Below are 18068 nucleotides of genomic sequence, written 5' to 3' on the forward strand. Positions count from 1 at the left end.
GAGTCGGAGGAGCGCCAGTAGGTGGCAGCACTCAATCGACATTGTGTTGCTAACATCATCCTTGGTTGTCAGTGAGAAAAGCTACAGTCATCTGAATTGAGTTTGTTGTCCAGATTTTTGGTTTTCAAATTGAAAATATGGAGGAGTATCATTCTGGAGATGAAGTAGGTGTTTATTTAAGGCATGACATGGTGCAGCTGGTTATTATCTGTCTAAACCTGTCTTTCAAAGCTGGTAAACCGTAGACTGTTTTTTTTTTTACTGCTAGCCTGCTAACCGCTTCATCCGGATAGAAACATAATATCACTTCATCCTCTTTAAACGCACATATTTTAACATAATTACATCGTTTACATATACACAGACCAGTAAAAGTTAATTTCGATTTATAATTTACATATTTGTGTTTTATGTTTTCGTGGAAAATGAGTCAGGGTGTGGCCAAATCATAACGTCAACTTGAATCATAAAGCAAACTGATGAAATATCAACATATTTGTATTCATAAACTATAATTTTGTTTTTAACATTTTAAGTTTTGTTCTAACATACGTTTTTAAAATGTACATACTGGTTACTAAATCTAAAGGATGCTAAATCTAATGTTTTACAGCTTGTTCATCTTTTTTCATCTTTCAAAACCTCTAATTTCAGGTGTCTTTCAACCCAGATGAAGCAAGTAATGTTGTCAAGGAGGTAATATTCACTGTAAAACCAAAGACATACATATATAACAACATTAAGCACCCTTTAAGACCTGTGGTGTATCTCATTGAATGAACTGCATTGTTGTTAGTCTCATGTCTAACTCATGCCTGCAGGATTAATGCTAGCCTATTTATTCGAGTGCAAGTCTGCTCCATTAACTCTGTGTGTGTGTTTATCGGTCAGTGCATTGAGGGTATTATTGGAGGCGTGGACTACAGCCAGAACAAAGTGAACCAGTGGACAGCCAGCATAGTCGAACACAGTCTCACCCAGTTAGTGAAACAGGGGAAACCATTCAAGTACATCGGTACGAGCTTTTCCATTTGATAATTTAAGGCTATACATCATATTTGCACAAGGCTGAAAGACATTATCCAAAGAGCTGTTGTTGATACTATATGTTATGTCTATATTTCAGTCAACTGTGCTGTGATGCAGAAAAGCGGTGCAGGTCTTCACACAGCCAACTCTTGTTACTGGGACACTACCACTGACGGTAAAGCTTTAGTTCTTTAGAACTGCTTTGTGCTTCAATAGCGTGAGCTCATCCAGACCAAAAGACCAAGAAATAGCTATACAATGGACCCTTTTCACAGACTGTAATGATGCGATTCCACAGTTATTAACATAATTTAACTTAAAAACAAAATTAATACACATTTATATTGCTTTACATTGTTATATTACCTTGACAAAATGACAAAAAAAATTGTTTACGCTGCTGCGAAGGTGTTTCTAATACAACGGCTGAGGAAGTGATGGCAAATTTGACATCTTTCTCTCTTTTCACTGCAGTAATCAATCTCTATATTTTTTCCTATGTTTGGAAAGTCATAGAAAGGCTATTACAGATTTTTTGTTTTGCTATTGGAGCAAATGGGAATACAAAAATTATATTTGCTGTCGTCTCCCATTCACAGCTACAACTTCTGCTTCTGAGAACCCTGGAAATGTGAAAAGGGTCCATATTTTTTATATAAATATTTGTCTATTATATGGACCATATTGGCCTTCGCACTTAATATTTATCTGACAAATAAAGTTGAAGGAGATGCATCATTAGTTTTGTAGAGTATGGTACATGTGCAACATACATTGTTCTATGAATACCTAGTTAATATTTCCATCTTTTTATAATTTTTATATTGTTTTATTTAAATTATTTTATAAACTTTAAAAAAAAAAAAAAAGTTCTGCGGTGTGACAGTTGATTTTTAACAGTTCAAATATTCCATATAGTCTCATAAAAACATGCCTGTAGAATATTTGTAAAATAAAGAATTCCACAAATTCGCCTCACATAGTTTTAGATGAAGTATTGCATGCTCCAGGCCACCATTGAATTTTTAAATGTCATGTCAGCTACCCAAATATGTGTTCTTGTGCATTATATTCATTGCATCGATAATAAATTAAAGGTGCCCAAGAATGCTTTTTCACAAGATGTAATATAAGTCTAAGGTGTCTCCTGAATGTGTCTGTGAAGTTTCAGCTCAAAATACCCATAGATTTTTTTTTAATTAATTTTTTTAACTGCCTATTTTGGGGCATCATTAACTATACACTGATTTTGGCAGCGCGCCGCTCCTTTAATTCGCCTGCTCCCTGCCACACGAGCTCTCGACTATATTACAGTGCATTTACAAAGTTCACACAGCTAATATAACCCTCAAATGGATCTTTACAAGATGTTCGTCATGCATGCTGTATGCATGCTTCGAATTATGTGAGAAAAGTATTTATTTTGATGTTTACGTTTGATTCTGTATGAGTTTGAGGCTATGCTCTGTGGCTAACAGCTAATGCTACACTGTTGGAGAGATTTATAAAGAATGAAGTTGTGTTTATGCATTATACAGACTGCAAGTGTTTAAAAATGAAAATAGCGACGGCTCTTGTCTCCGTGAATACAGTAAGAAACGATGGTAACTTTAACCACATTTAACAGTACATTAGCAACATGTTAATTAAACATTTAGAAAGACAATTTACAAATATCACTAAAAATATCATGCTATCATGGATCATGTCAGTTATTATTGCTCCATCTGCCATTTTTCGCTATTGTTCTTGCTGGCTTACCTTGTCTGTGCACAGATCCAGACGTTAATACTGCCTTTCCTTGTCTAATGCCTTGAACATGAGCTGGCATATATGCAAATATTGGGGTCATACATATTAATGATCCTGACTGTTACGTAACAGTCGGTGTTATGTTGAGATCCGCATGTTTTCCGGAAGTCTTTTAAACAAATGAGATTTACATAAGAAGGAGGAAGCAATGGGGTTTGAAACTCAATGTATGTCTTTTCCATGTACTGAACTCTTGTTATTTAACTATGCCAAGATAAATTCAAATTTTGATTCTAGGGCACCTTTAAAACATAGAGGTTACATTTTATTCCTAATATTCTTTTTACTTCATTTTTTAAAAAAGTATGGCAACTATGTGGCACTATCACCTGATTTTTCCAGATATGATTCAGATAAACTAAATAAGATGAAGAGTTATGTGCATCTGATTTCATTCTAATATGTGTGTGTGTTTTTGTAGGAAGCTGCACAGTGAGGTGGGAGAACCGCACCATGTACTGCGTTGTCAGTGTGTTTGCAGTGGCTATTGCGCTATGAGCAGGAACCAGGGCTGAGATGCGACACACACAGGCACAGACCATGAAAAACACCTTCGCTTTGACCATTATGTCTGTTATGAAGCCTTCAACACACCGGCTAAGACTTAAACCATGCTCAACGTGTCTGTTTTACCTAATCTGCAATGTTTAGACTGTATTGCAAGTGCTTGTCTACCACATTGTATGTGTATTTGCCATTTCTGTTTTTTTGGACTTGCAAAGGTTACATGCACCTTTGCTCTGTATAGAATATGTTGTTTAATTATTAAAGTTGTCAGCTTTGGGTTTAATAATCCAGTGTTAAGAAAATGAATATATCAGGATGTTTGTCTTCTTTGAGTATTTGTACCCAAAGACATTTTCCATATTAACATTTAAACTCTGATAGAGCCACATAAAAAATATTAGGGGAAGTTTACAACAATGCAAGGATGTCGTAATATGTGTTTGATGTTATTTCTGGGAACTAAAGCAGAGTTTTTCCCTTTCTCTAAAGTTTGAAATCAGCAAGCACACAATGATTTTGCTGAAATAATTATAGATTCAATTTTTATACACAAGTCCATCTATAAATCCCACACAGAATTGTTGTGCAATGTTAAAAACTTTCAAACGGGAACCCACTATCTATTCATATTAATATGAATGAAAAGGACTGAAATTAAAAAAAAGCTTTGTTGAATTCAACATTTGACTTGTGCCTGTTATAACATTATCTTTAATCAGTTGATTTTTTGATTACCACCAAATTTTGCAACTCAAGATTTCAAAAGGTTAATTTAACTTCCACTTAAGAAAGGGGAAGCGTGTTTGGAAAGCACAGTAGTTTTACACACTAACAGTAAAATACTTTAATCTTTATAGTATATTAAAAAAATGATTATTTATTTCTGCATGATGCACAGCCATGACATATCTAGACCAATAACATATTGACATAAAAACTTGCACTGCAAAAAAAGTCTATAATTAACTAGAATTTAATTATTTTAAAATCTAAAACATTTTTAACTGTAAAAGTGAAATAAAATTCTCCCAGTGCAGTAAGACAAAACACATTCAAGATACAATCTTTGAAAACAAGTCTCAGTATTCTAAGCAGTAATTTAAGGACTATATATATATATATATATATATATATATATATATATATATATATATATATATATATATATATATAAGAAAAGTCCAAAAAGTAATTTTTTGCCGTGTAAACACTGATGTAAAATGTGTTCATCAGTATCCATGGATTCTGATACACGAGTTGTCCAAACGGTGGCACATCTCGTGGAGCACATCAGAAGTTTTCTTTGTTGAATATAAATTCGGTTCCAGATTCTTTGTGTGAAATACACTGCTTCCCCAGAGCTTTGGCCAGCGCCGTGGGACCACATAGGAAAACACCAACTTTTGAACTGAGAGAAGGAAAAGAATAAAAAAATACTACTTACTAACACACAGCAAGTGTAGAAAGCCTTTAAAATGTGCACTTTACTAAAGCAAGAAGTCCTAAGAAGCCGTGGTTTACGGTAAATTTAGAACAGCTAAAGGGCGTCATAGGTGTATGTTTGTAGAGTAATTTACAATGGCTTTGAGCACAGCTCAACCAATTATAATCAAGGACCAGACCTATCCATTTTATAATGGTTTATTTAGCACACTCTACATACCCTGGGTGTTGGGTAGCGATGGCACTGAACTCATTGTCCCAGTTGGGTTTACCATACCGAGTCTTCTGCTTAAGCCCAGTGATAGGATCATCCTCCGCCTCATACTGAACCCTAAGGTGGGCCGCCTTTAAACAGTAATCAAAATAAGTATCAAAGTACTTTTTGTATTTCAGTGAAGTTTAAAATGGTTTACGTTATATGCCATTCAACAGGGACATCTTTCCGCCCACCTCAGCGTCTTTCCAGCGTGTGAGATAGATGTTGTAACTCAGGAAATCGCTCATGTTTTTCTCCGTCATCTGTCTTTCCAAACTCTGCAGCAGGTCTGCGAACCATTCAAAAGCCTGCGTCTCCGGACACAGCCAATAGAAATAGATCTGCACAGGTCAAAGGTCAGAACTATATTAGTAACCCTTGCAATCCACATTGCTTACACAACTCGTCTTCTTTCAGAAACATTTAAAACAGATATTTAAGTATTTAATTTATTAAATTCTATTTTTGTTTTATAAAAGCTTATCTTTAAAGGCGGTTTTCTTTAAATCTCCACAGTTTCATTGCTATACATATTCATAAGATTGTTCATATATCATTCACCTCACATATTTAACATTTTACTCCTGAAAACATGATGAAAATGTACTTTTCTGATTTATGGAGTGATAAAGAGAGATATCCCACCTGTAAACACCATTAATATGTCAACAAAATCAAACAAGAATTTTGAATCTGGCTTTATCCAATGTTCAGATTTCTGCTGGAAATGTATGGAAATCATTGCATATTCAATTAGATAATGCCTCATTTGCACATTTAAACATAACATTTTATAAAACTTGGAATACAAACAGCTGTCTTAAAGGGTTAGTTCACCCAAAAATGAAAATTCTGTCATTTATTACTAACCCTCATGCCGTTCCACACCGGTAAGACCTTCGTTGAATGAATCAGTGTATCGAATCTGCTGTTCGGAGCACCAAAGTCACGTGATTTCAGCCGTTGGCAGTTTGATACGCGATCTGAATCATGATTCGATACACTGATTCATTGTGCTCCGATGCTTCATGAAGCATTGTTTTGAAATCGGCCATCACTAAATAAGTCGTTATTTTGTTTTTTTGGCGCTCCAAAAATATTCTCGTCGCTTTATAATATTAATATTTAACCACTGTACTCACATGAACCAATTTAAATGTGTTTTTAGTACCTTTATGGATCTTGAGAGAGGAAGTGTCATTGCTCCCTATGGAGGCCTCACGGAGCCATCGGATTTCAACTAAAATATCTTAATTTGTGTTCCGAAGATTAACAAAGGTCTTACGGGTGTGAAATGGCATGAGGGTAAGTAATAAATGACAGAATTTTCATTTTTGGGTGAACTAACCCTTTAATGTACTGTGATGAATCAACTGAGGAAGTATGGTAAAATATCTATTAGTCTAAACCAGATTCACCTGTATTGTCCTTAAAAGCCATAAGACCATAGCTGACATTTATGAAAGGCCCGTTCACACCAAAAACGGTAACTATTAAGATAAACTATAACAGCCCAGACAGCAACATAGTGTCGGGCCAGATCCGGCCCACATCTGGTCCGTGTGTAATCTACATGGACCAGATGTGGGCCGGATCTGGGCCACACCATGTTGCTGTCTAACTACATTAGCTTCCACACCAACACACAAAATTGCTCTGTTTATTATAAGCACACGCTGCTGTTATGTCGTCTTGAGCTCTTTAAAGCAGGATGAATTCTGAGTGGCTGTCGATGTTATCATTCATTTAGAAGAAAAAAAAAATGTGAAAGTGATTCCAATTATATTGTTTCTGTGATATCATCATTATTGTTGTGGTCTACATTCTGCTATTCTTTTACATTTAGAACAATTCTTAACTCTTTCCCCGCCACTGATGGAATTTTCCAGCTTTCCGTGATTTCAATGTTACATGGTCCCAGACAGCAACATAATGTGGCCCAGATCCGGCCCACATCTGGTACATGTGGATTACACACGGACCAGATGTGGGCCGAAAACAACAAATGGTGCTAATATACATACACGATGTGGTGTAATACTACAAAAAATTATAATCATAACCTTTATCTCCATACCAAAATTCCAGATGGCCAGACAATTATTCATCTTTTATAAATCGTTAAAATATTAATGTCTGTGACGCTGTGAGCACGGAGACTGTTGTGTAGACTGTAAGTATTTAAAATGTTTAACTTTTTAAAATGATTTATGTTTAATATGAATAAATAGCGTTCATAAACGGCCGTCGATGGCATTCTCAAGTGAAATGAGTCGAGGCTTGGACCCGGAAACGGCGTTCCTTACGTCATGACTTAACAAGCGGATGTTGCTGTCTGCCGTCTGGGGTAGGGGGTGCTATTATGCAACTTCTGAAAGAGTAGAGAATCTCTGGATCAAAACACGACCAAAAAAGGAGCAGAAACAAGCGATAAAAGCATTGCTTATCCACGAATGATCCATGAAATGTGTTAGGAATTATTGACTTTGGGCCATTGAATTCTTAGAAAATAATGCACACCCGAGGTAGTATTTGCCGTTACACCTCGGGTGTGCATTATTTTCTAAGAATTCAACGGCCCGGAGTCAATTATTCCACTTATACTATGGTTACCACACCTCAAGACACTGTTTCGATGTTGTATTTCAAGACATTTGTCAGGTTTTTGTCCTTAAAACACTCTTGTGTGTGGGACTAATTTCTTACGCATCTCATCCCAAGCCTCCGTTGCTAATTCCAAAACGTCATTTCAGCACTTGAGCCTTGATAGCAGAATAATACAGTTATTAACACACTTGGGGGTTTTGTTTCTTTTGCGGTTGTAGGCTGTAAGGACTGACTGAAATAACTGAAATCATTTGGCATTTCTCTGAAAATAATTGCACACCTTAGAATGTTGGTCAACCAATCAGATTTGCGCATTCAACAGCCCTGTAGTAGAAGTTCAGATATTAATACAAGAAAGTATTCTGGGGGCCATGAAAGTTTTGTGAAAATGATCAAAAATCCTGGCAGTGGCTGGCAACTTAAAAAAAAAAAAAATGCTGGCAAGGAAAGAGTTAATCGTTGTTACTGTTGTTATAGTTATCATCCTTGGCGTAAATGAGCCTTCAGACTATAAAATAACCGTAGCATCTGCAAACAAATGAAAACAACTGAAAACAAAGATGTTGTTCTGTCATTCACAGTTAGAATAGCTAAACTTTGTGCTGTTTATCACCTTTTTGGTGAAGACGTTGTTCTCCTGGACATGTTTGTACCACACAGACTTCAGAACAGAAGCGAAAGGTGTGACACCAATACCAGCGCCAACCAGCATCACAACTTCATAACGAAAGACATCTTCACTGGCCGTCCCAAACGGCCCATCAATAGCCATCCTACAAGGAGAACAACAGACAGCCGTTATGCATGGCCAACTAGCAAACTGAACGTTCTTTGCAAGATGTTTCACAGAAATAACTCAGCATTGCATTATCATTATCATGTGTCATCTATATTCTTCCAGTTTTGTACTGAAGGAGGAAGAAATGAGGAAACACAAGAAGAAACGGCAACAAAAATTTCACTCATGTTGAAATCGCTGTATTGCTTACCAATTTTCTCAAACAGAAACCTGATCTCCCCACACTTCTCTTTTTTTCAACTGTGATTGTATGGCCACATCCCCTTTCTACACATGTATTTTCCCATTTTACATGTGAAACTCACTAGTACTATTTAAAACACCACATCTGTGTTATTTGAGTTTTGAGTTACACAATAAAAATTCCATATAATGAAAGTTCAAAAAAAGAGGGAAAGTCATACAGGTTTTGAATAACAAGAGGGTGATTAAATGATGACAGAATGTTTATTTTTGGGTGAACTAACTCATTTGTCACTTTAATCTTACTTCGGTAGTGTCCAAGCATCCAGCACTACGGTCTTGTCTCCTCCACAGGCCGTATAAAGAGCTTGTGTCCAATCCCCTACAATTCGGATATGCACACTAAAGTGGTCTTCCTCTGGGGCAGAGGTCAGGGTGAAGGGATGCCACTCCAACTGAGAGATCGATGGGCATTGGATGAAAACATACTGACCGACCTCCATCTTAAAGCCCTTCTTCTTCAACTGTAGCTCAAGGGTTTTGGAAGGGTGCATCACTACCTGTAAAGTGGCGTAATATGGTGGTGAGAGGGGAAGAAATTGATTGGTTGCTAATCAAATAACTTGATTTACTAACCTTGGTGATCACCACTTTCTGCTGTGAGCGATAGAAGCGAACCAGTCTCTCGCAGACATATAGAAACATGGGGCCAACCACCCACTTCCACGTCTGCAAGAGGAAGTACATGTTTTTTAAATGCTGCCAAAAAATATATGTATGTAATTATGTGCTAAATTAATTTGAGGTTATTATGGAAGCATGTTTTCACCATGGAATAATAATAATAATAATAATAATAAACAAAGGTAATTGCGACTTTTTGCGCAATTGTGAATTTATTTATTTAAGACACAATTTACTAATTCGTTCCCTTATTTTAGTTTAAATGGTGCTCACAAATTAAGAATTTGTTCCTACAAATAAGTAAATTGAGTGTTTTAGTTAACAAGAGAACTAATTATTACAACATGGCCACAATTTAGTAAAACGAGGGAACAAATTATTATATTGTGCGCATGATTCAATAAAATATCCTGACAATTTAAGTAAGTCAATGGAATGAATTGTTCATTTGTGGCCATGACATGCATATTTTTCATATGCGGGTCTGCGTAAGATATAAACTCTGATCTGCAAGAAAAAAGTCGGAATTGTGAGTTTATATCTTGCGATTCTGACTTTTTTCTCATGACTGTGATATATGAATTAGCAGAATTGCAAGAAATAAAAAGAATTGTGAGATTAAAGTCAAAATTAAAGTTTTTATTTTTTTATACTGTGATGGAAACAAGCTTCCATAGATAAGAGATTGTATCTGAGAGTGAGATTATGTTATGATATACCATTGGTGGGTTCCCAGCAAAGACAGGTACAGGGCAGTTGGTGTCATTTTGACCCCAGGTCTCAAACTTGCTGTGACATTCAATTGGGTCGTGCACAATTACACTTTCAAGAGTCTGGCCTCGCACAATACGCCTACACAGACATACTGTTATTGCATAAATAATGCATGATATTTCTCCTGCTAGCATTATGTGCCTGTCAACATCTATTATGACTGAGACGTGTTATTAATATACATGATGCTTCAATAAAGGCTGTTAGAAAACCTGTATTTTATTAGCTTAAAGGGTTAGTTCACCCAAAAATGAAAATTCGGTCATATATTACTTAACCTCGTGCCGTTCCACACCCGTAAGACCTTCGTTCATCTTCGGAACACAAATTAAGAGATTTTAGTTGAAATCCGATGGCTCCGTGAGGCCTCCATAGGGAGCAAAGACATTTTCTCTCTCAAGATCCATAAAGGTACTAAAAACATATTTAAATCGGTTCATGTGAGTACAGTGGTTCAATATTAATATTATAAAGCGGCGAGAATATTTTTGGAGCGCCAAAACTAACAAAATAACGACTTATTTAGTGATGGCCGATTTCAAAACACTGCTTCTGGAAACATCGGAGCACAGTGAATCAGTGTATCGAATCTGCTGTTCGGAGCGCCAAAGTCACGTGATTTCAGCCGTTGGCAGTTTGTCATGCGATCTGAATCATGATTCGACACACTGATTCATTTATGCTCCGAATCTTCCTGAAGCAGTGTTTTGAAATCGGCCATCACTAAATAAGTCGTTATTTTGTTTTTTTTGGCGCTCCAAAAATATTCTCGTCGCTTTATAATATTAATATTGAACCACTGTACTCACATGAACTGATTTAAATATGTTTTTAGTACCTTTATGGATCTTGAGAGAGGAAATGTCATTACTCCCAATGGAGGCCTCACGGAGCCATCAGATATCAACTAAAATATCTTAATTTGTGTTCCGAAGATTAATGAAGGTCTCACTGGTGTGGAACAGCATGAGGGTAAGTAATAAATGACAGAATTTTCATTTTTGGGTGAACTAACCCTTTAAAACTTTAAGCCTATCCATAGGTGTACACTGGCATAAATTAATTTTTTTTTTTTTTTTTTTTTTAAATCATCCCCTACTAGCGCTGAGCAGCAAACTAACAGTGAAGTAGAGCAAGTGGAGAGTTAAGAATTGCTCAACTTTATACTGTACAAATTAAAGAAAAAGCATCCAAACATTCCAAAATCCTGTCCTGGCTCCTTCACGGTCAAAAGTGACTGAAGCCTTGACATGTAACTTTTTTATTTTTCACGAAATGCAATATTTATAGAATTTATATGAGCTATTTTTCCCCCATTGAAAATAATACACATTAAAATATTCTTTTAATTATTTTTTAATTAAAGCAGTATTCTGTGTTAAAATAGAGACAAAGCATTTAAAATCCAATTCTTTTAAGGTATATTAGTGCCATCGCTTGGTAGCAAAAAAGAAAAATTGTGTAATGCCATGGTGTAACCACAACATTCCTATTTAGTTCTAAATAAAGTGGCTTATAAAATTCTCTCATGGTTTTTAGACATAAATACTTATTTTTATTAAGATGTGGATATGTGGACATTCTAAAAGACTAAGTTTTGTCAAAGTTTAGATTTTTTTTGCTTGAAATGTTGATTTGAAGTGTCAGTTTTTGCATTAATTTTACTACTGTCAAACCTGAACACAGAAGAGGACATTTTGTTACACATAACATCGAAATTCAATAAAAATGTAACAAACATGAACAGGTATGTTTTATCACATCTTAATAAATCTGGGTCTGATCTGATTTCAACCTGTTATTTGAGACTTTTGGCTCAATTTTACAATATCGACCCTTTAACATATCTGAATCATGTCCATGATTTTTTTGTGTTCACACAAAGTCACCAAGTGTCATCCCATTATGATGAAGCAAAAAAATGTAAAAAAATTCAAAATGTAAAAATTTTCAGTCATTATTGACCAAAGAGGACCACAGGGTTAAATCACATATTTGCATATTACTATATTCAGATCCAGTTCACATGCTTTTCAACTTTTTAGAATCTATAGTTTATTTTATAATTTAAAAAAAAATCTTTTTTGTACTGTGCTGGCAAAGCTGAACTTTCTATGAACAAAAAAATACAAATATTAATTGAATTAAACCCTCACCCGACTCCATGAAGAACCAAACCAATGAAAAAGACGATGAACAGGTGATGGGTGAACCAGAACACCTCAAAATATGACCTTCTGATAACCTCCATGGAGGAAGTGATGATGAGGATGAGGGCGAGGGTGATGACCACTCCCGTCAATCCCGCTATAGTTGTGAACATCACAATGGTTGGGTTCTGGGAAATCCAAAACACAAAAATTACCATATAAAGAATTACTGTCAAAAAGAGATTACACTGATATAAACTACTGTTCAAAAGTTTGGGGTCAGATTTTGGTTTTTAAAGAAATTAATATTTCACAATAAATTGATCAAAAGTGGCAGTAAAGAGTTACAAATGTTACAAAATGTTTCAATTTCAAATAAATGCTGTTCAAAATTGTTCAAATCTGTTGTAGTCGCTCTCAATTACAGTTATAAATACAGTAGATTTTTATAGCGGTCATAGGATGTGTGTGTTCACTGTGTTTCAGCATACTATAAATGTTTTTGTTATGATAAGCTTTTCATCCTCTCATTGTTCTATTTCTGGCTATTGTCCACTGGGTCATTACAGAAACACTATGGCAACAGAATTTTAAAAAACCATGTGATCACAACATCAGCAGCAGCAGAATGATGGTTATGTGATGTAACCGTGGGTGGAAGTGGGAGGTATCCTACGGGGCTGAAGTGATATCAGTTGGAGGTTCCTTGCGTAATGAATGGGATGCTGCTTCAGAATCAGTGTTTTAGTGGGACTTCTGCTAACACTGAGAATGTGTAACTCTTACACAAATGTGTGTGACTGAAATGAGTAAAAACCTTGCGAAACTTGCTGGAAAGACTCACCGTCTCATTGCTTCTGATGGGGTTCAGATAAGATCTGTTGTCATTGTTGCCAATCTGAGAGAGCACATAGGGCAGGTAACTGCTGTTGATCATAAGCTGGGAATCCATAAATCTCTCAAAGTTAAACAGGTGAGCTATGATGTGGATAGCTGGGAGAATATACAAGAAATCATCAGCAAGTTAATATATCCATGAAATATCATACATGCAAGATGTACAGGCTACACTGTAATGACTTTTTTATAAGTTATAAATAAAACAAAAATTATTGGAGTATGTTTGGCGGTCAAAAGTTTGGAATAATTAAGATTTTTTGAGAATACAGTAAAAATAGTATTTCAATTTAAAATAAATCTTTTCTACATGACTATTTATTTGTATATGTCTTTTTTTTTTATTAATATCAATGTTGAAAACAGTTTTTGCTGCTTAATATTTTTCTGGAATTCTTTCAGGGTTCTTTGATGAATAAAAAAAGTTCAAAAGAACAGAATGTATTTGAAATAGAAATCTTTTGTAATATTATAAATGTCTTTGCTGTCACTTGAATCAATTTAATGTGTCAATTGCTGAATATAAGTATTCATTTCTATTTTTTTTTTTTTTAAGATCATACCCCAAACTTTTAAATGGTAGTGTATCATGGTACAAAAATATGAAGCAGCACAACTGTTTTCAACATTGATATTAATAAGAAATGTTTCTTGACAACCAAATCAGCATATTTCGAATGATTTCTATGGGATCATGTGACACTGAAGACTGAAGTAATGATGCTGAAAATTCAGCTTTGCAATTACAGGTATAAATTACATTTTAAAATATATTCAAATAGAAAACAGTTATTTCATAATATTTCACACTATTATTGTTTTTACTGTATTTTTGATCAAATAAATACAGCCTTGGTGGGCATAAGATACTTTCAAAAAATTATTCCAAACTTGTGACCCCCAGTAAATTGTGAAATTTACTAGCAATTTCTGAGTGAAACTTGTTTCTACACCAAATTGCCAGTGTAGTTCAGATTTGAGGTTTATTGGCACTTTAGAAAGATTTGAAAATAGAAAAAAAAGTTTTGGAAAAGGATTTAAATGTGGTAAAAGTGTCTTACAGTACCTGTGTGCAAGGCAATCATGTAGGCCACCAGTTTGTGGAAAGTGAGATTTCTGTCTAGCTGACGGGCTGCAGTGCGGCTACAGCACTGTGAACACACACACACACACACACACACACACACACACACACACACACACACACACACACACACACACACACACACACACACACACATTGTTAATGAGGAGATTCAAACTTTTTCACATTTCATTATCTGAAGTGCATAAGCCTTTCACTTTCGCTCTGTTGCTCCTCTTCTGACCTGTATGGATCCGCGTAGGAATGAGAGCAGGTTTCTGCAGACTGGCAGCAGGATCAACATGCAGTTAAAATTCAGACATGCAGCTGGAGCTCTGGCCCAGGAGAGAGCTTGCTGAGGACACAGAGAGAGAGAGAGACAGGAGAAGTTTCATTTCCTATTTTAAGCTCTGAACAACATATTCACTGATGCATTAAAATACAGTCCTTAGAGATCAAATGTAACAGCATTGTACATACAGTCAAACCAAAATTTATTCAGACACCTTCAACATTTCACACATTATCACATTTTATTCTCTATAGATAATGTAATATGACAAGAACTCAGAGTTACACTGTGTCAGATAACACCAAAACATGGTCAGGTCAAAGTGTCTCAATAATTTTTGGGTATAATATGTCACAGTTTACTTTATTTTGCTATCCTCACTTACATAAATGAAGTATAGTGTCCTGCACTCACTAGTAAATATATATATATATATATATATATATATATATATATATATATATATCTGGTGTTTGAATAATTTCTGGTTAGACTGTATAAACATTACAGAAGTTCTGAGTAGAATCTAACAATAAATTAGCATAGAAATTAAAGTAAAATATACAAACAAGAAATTAGATTAACTATATAATTATTTTACGGGATTATTTTAAAATTACATTCAACTACACAAATTATTACATTACAAATTATACAACATACATTTAAAAAACACTGGCTCATTAATATATTAATGAACAAAATAAATATTTAAGCTGTATAAATGATTTGATACTTACCCCAAGAATGACTCTAGTATAGTAGTATCTGTCAACCAAAAATGCCATGTAAAAATGCACAAATAGAAACACATTTATGCCGAGCCACACAAGCTGAAAAACAGAACGGGGGGCGTTTAAGAAGTTTTGTAGAGTATACAACATTAACAGTAAAAGAACACAAAAAGCAAGTAATTTAAAAAAGTAGAAACTTTAAAATCAAAAGAAAATAAATAAATAAAAATATTTTAAATGAGAAACCAATCCTAAAATCATAATCCCAATAGCTTACAATAACAAAAATGGATAGCCCTTCATTTGCAGCATAGTTCCCCATGATGTTGAGCTGTGTAGTAAGAGAAGATCAAGGGAAAATTTGAAGAAAGCCACAAGACAATTGGGGATTTGGTATATAAAGTACAAAACCAAGTCAGGAAATATCGTCACAACTGCGAGCCCATCAGAAACCATCAAGCAAAGTTCCTCAACCTAAAGGGGAAGGGTCAGGTGAACTCTCACTTCTCTTTCTGTTTTAATGTTCAGCCTGCAGTTTAGTCAGAACTGTTACGGTTATATGATTTAAATCATTTTCCTGCATTTGTTACTGTCTTTCAGTTGAAGTTATCACATAAAATGAAAAAAAGTGACACCAGGCCCCCCACATAGATAGATAGATAGATAGATAGATAGATAGATAGATAGATAGATAGATAGATAGATAGATAGATAGATAGATAGATAGATAGATAGATAGATAGATAGATAGATAGATAGATAGATAGATAGATAGATAGATAGATAGATAGATAGATAGATAGATAGATAGATAACTGCAAAGAGAAGATCAATAAACTGTGTCCATTCATGGACAAAATATCATTCTCCTTTATTCTTTTATATATATAGTGGGTTTAGCTGACAGCTGCACAAATCGAAAGCAGTGATGTGCTCTATACAGTGCTTATGGATGTTCTTTAAGGAAGCTTCCAGAAGCAACCCTGACCACAGTCTTGTGAAATGAATTAACTCAATCCATTCAACTCCCCACAGGGGGGCAGTACAGTTAGAATACAATCATCGACTGCCCTCTATGAAAAGAATGACATTTTATACTTTTTGTAGGAAAAATAAGAACAATGTGCAAAAGAGGTCCCCAGAGTGCAAAACAGGAGTGTAAACAAATGAACAGAACAATCAATTCAATTATTCTCTGCAGGATTATGAAGGTCCTGGCAACCCAAATGTAATCTTTACTATTCATGAAGCCTTATATTTTGAAAGCATTTTCAGCCAATTACTTGAATTTAGGCCATATGTTGTCATAAGACAGGACACTGTCATATGACCAATCAGAACTAATTCCACAGTCTTACTATTTTTGCTTTTTAAGTATGAGCTTAAAATTAGGTTTAGTTCACCCAAAAATGAAAATTCTGTCATTAATTACTCACCCTCGTCGTTCCACACCCGTAAGACCTTCGTTCATCTTCAGAACACAAATTAAAATATTTTTGATAAAATCCGATGGCTCAGTAAGGCTTGCATTGACAGCAAGATCATTTACACTTTCAAATACCCAAAAAGGTACTGAAGACATAATATGGTTCAACCTTAATGTTATGAAGCGACGAGAATACTTTTGTGCGCCAAAAAAGACAAAACGACTTTATTCGACAATATCTGATGGGTGATTTCAAAACACTGCATCATGAAGCTTCGAAGCTTTACGAATCTTTTGTTGCGAATCAGTGGTTCGGAGAATCAAACTGCCAAGTCATGCAAACGATTGAAATTTCGAAATGTTTCAAAACACTTATGACGTAACGAAGCCTCGTTTACTAAAATCACGTGACTTTGGCAGTTTGATACATGCTCTAATTTGTGATCTGAAGATGAACGAAGGTCTTATGGGACATGAGGGTGAGCAATTAATGACAAAATGTTGGGGGTGAACTAACCCTTTAAGGCCCAGTTTCACAGACAGGGCTTAGATTAAGCCAGGATTAGACTTTAGTTGAATTGGGGCATTTAAGTAACTTTTATAAACGTGCCTTAAAAAAAAACATTACTCGTGTGCATCTTGAGAGAAAACAATGGCACTGATATATTTTAAAATATGTCAATGCAAGTTGCTTTCAGTTAAAACAGCTCTAACATGCATTTTAGTCTAGGCTTAAACCTTGTCTGTGAAATCGGGGGTAGAAGTACTAATAATGAACCTGAGAGGCTGTCAAGAAAGCAATGCCCTTAAAGGGTTAGTTCACCCAAAAATGAAAATTATGTCATTAATGACTCACCCTCATGTCGTTCCACACCCATAAGACCTTCGTTCATCTTTGGAACACAGTCTAAGATATTTTAGATTTAGTCCGAGAGCTTTCTGTCCCTCCATTGAAAATGTATGTACGGTATACTGTCCATGTCCAGAAAGGTAATAAAAACATCATCAAAGTAGTCCATGTGACATCAGTGGGTTAGTTAGAAGTTTTTGAAGCATCGAAAATACATTTTGGTCCAAAAATAACAAAAACTACGACTTTATTCAGCATTGTATTCTCTTCCAGGTCTGTTGTCAATCCGGGTTCACGACTCCGCAGTGACACTGCTGATGTAAGACGCTGCTGACGTGTTATCCGGTGCGCCCGAGCTTCGTTTACAGTCTGAGGGAGACGCACGCTGTGTTCAAGCTATTCTACATTGTTTGTATTTTGGTATTGCTATATTTTTTAAAATGGTGCATAAGTGTGCATGTCGCAGATGTCCTAATCGCCAAAAACAACGACGTAAAAGTGCATTACCAACGCCGACAGATGAAAGGATTCAATGGAATCA

The 18068-nt window shown here is 35.3% G+C and overlaps 2 protein-coding genes across 2 annotated transcripts; one reads left to right on the forward strand and one right to left on the reverse strand.

Annotated features, from left to right (window-relative positions):
* The first annotated feature begins 8 nt into the window (after positions 1-8).
* On the forward strand, positions 9-3654 carry dynlt3 (dynein light chain Tctex-type 3). The gene is made up of 5 exons (XM_048173498.1): positions 9-164; positions 655-696; positions 892-1015; positions 1127-1204; positions 3263-3654. Exons 1-5 carry the CDS (start codon positions 138-140, stop codon positions 3337-3339), a joined length of 348 nt encoding a protein of 115 aa, XP_048029455.1. The 5' UTR covers positions 9-137; the 3' UTR covers positions 3340-3654.
* Positions 3655-4198: 544 nt separating this feature from the next.
* LOC125257067 (cytochrome b-245 heavy chain) lies at positions 4199-15689 on the reverse strand. The gene is made up of 13 exons (XM_048173496.1): positions 15529-15689; positions 15258-15350; positions 14470-14580; positions 14208-14292; positions 13089-13237; positions 12251-12432; positions 10040-10172; positions 9273-9365; positions 8943-9196; positions 8268-8427; positions 5242-5388; positions 5012-5136; positions 4199-4756 (listed from the first exon to the last, which is right to left on the reverse strand). Exons 1-13 carry the CDS (start codon positions 15571-15573, stop codon positions 4639-4641), a joined length of 1695 nt encoding a protein of 564 aa, XP_048029453.1. The 5' UTR covers positions 15574-15689; the 3' UTR covers positions 4199-4638.
* Between the last annotated feature and the right edge of the window lie 2379 nt (positions 15690-18068).

Source organism: Megalobrama amblycephala, linkage group LG21 (genome assembly GCF_018812025.1).
Source record: "Megalobrama amblycephala isolate DHTTF-2021 linkage group LG21, ASM1881202v1, whole genome shotgun sequence".
Lineage (NCBI taxonomy): Eukaryota > Metazoa > Chordata > Actinopteri > Cypriniformes > Xenocyprididae > Megalobrama > Megalobrama amblycephala.

Coding starts and splice junctions, on each gene's coding strand:
- dynlt3 (XM_048173498.1), top strand. CDS start 138: ATGGAGGAGTATCATTCTGGAGATGAA. Junction 165..654: donor AGTATCATTCTGGAGATGAA/GTAGGTGTTTAT, acceptor CTCTAATTTCAG/GTGTCTTTCAACCCAGATGA. Junction 1,205..3,262: donor CTGGGACACTACCACTGACG/GTAAAGCTTTAG, acceptor GTGTTTTTGTAG/GAAGCTGCACAGTGAGGTGG.
- LOC125257067 (XM_048173496.1), bottom strand. CDS start 15,573: ATGGGGAACTATGCTGCAAATGAAGGGCTATCCATTTTTGTTATT. Junction 14,293..14,469: donor TCCTACGCGGATCCATACAG/GTCAGAAGAGGA, acceptor GTGTGTTCACAG/TGCTGTAGCCGCACTGCAGC. Junction 5,137..5,241: donor CACGCTGGAAAGACGCTGAG/GTGGGCGGAAAG, acceptor TACTGTTTAAAG/GCGGCCCACCTTAGGGTTCA.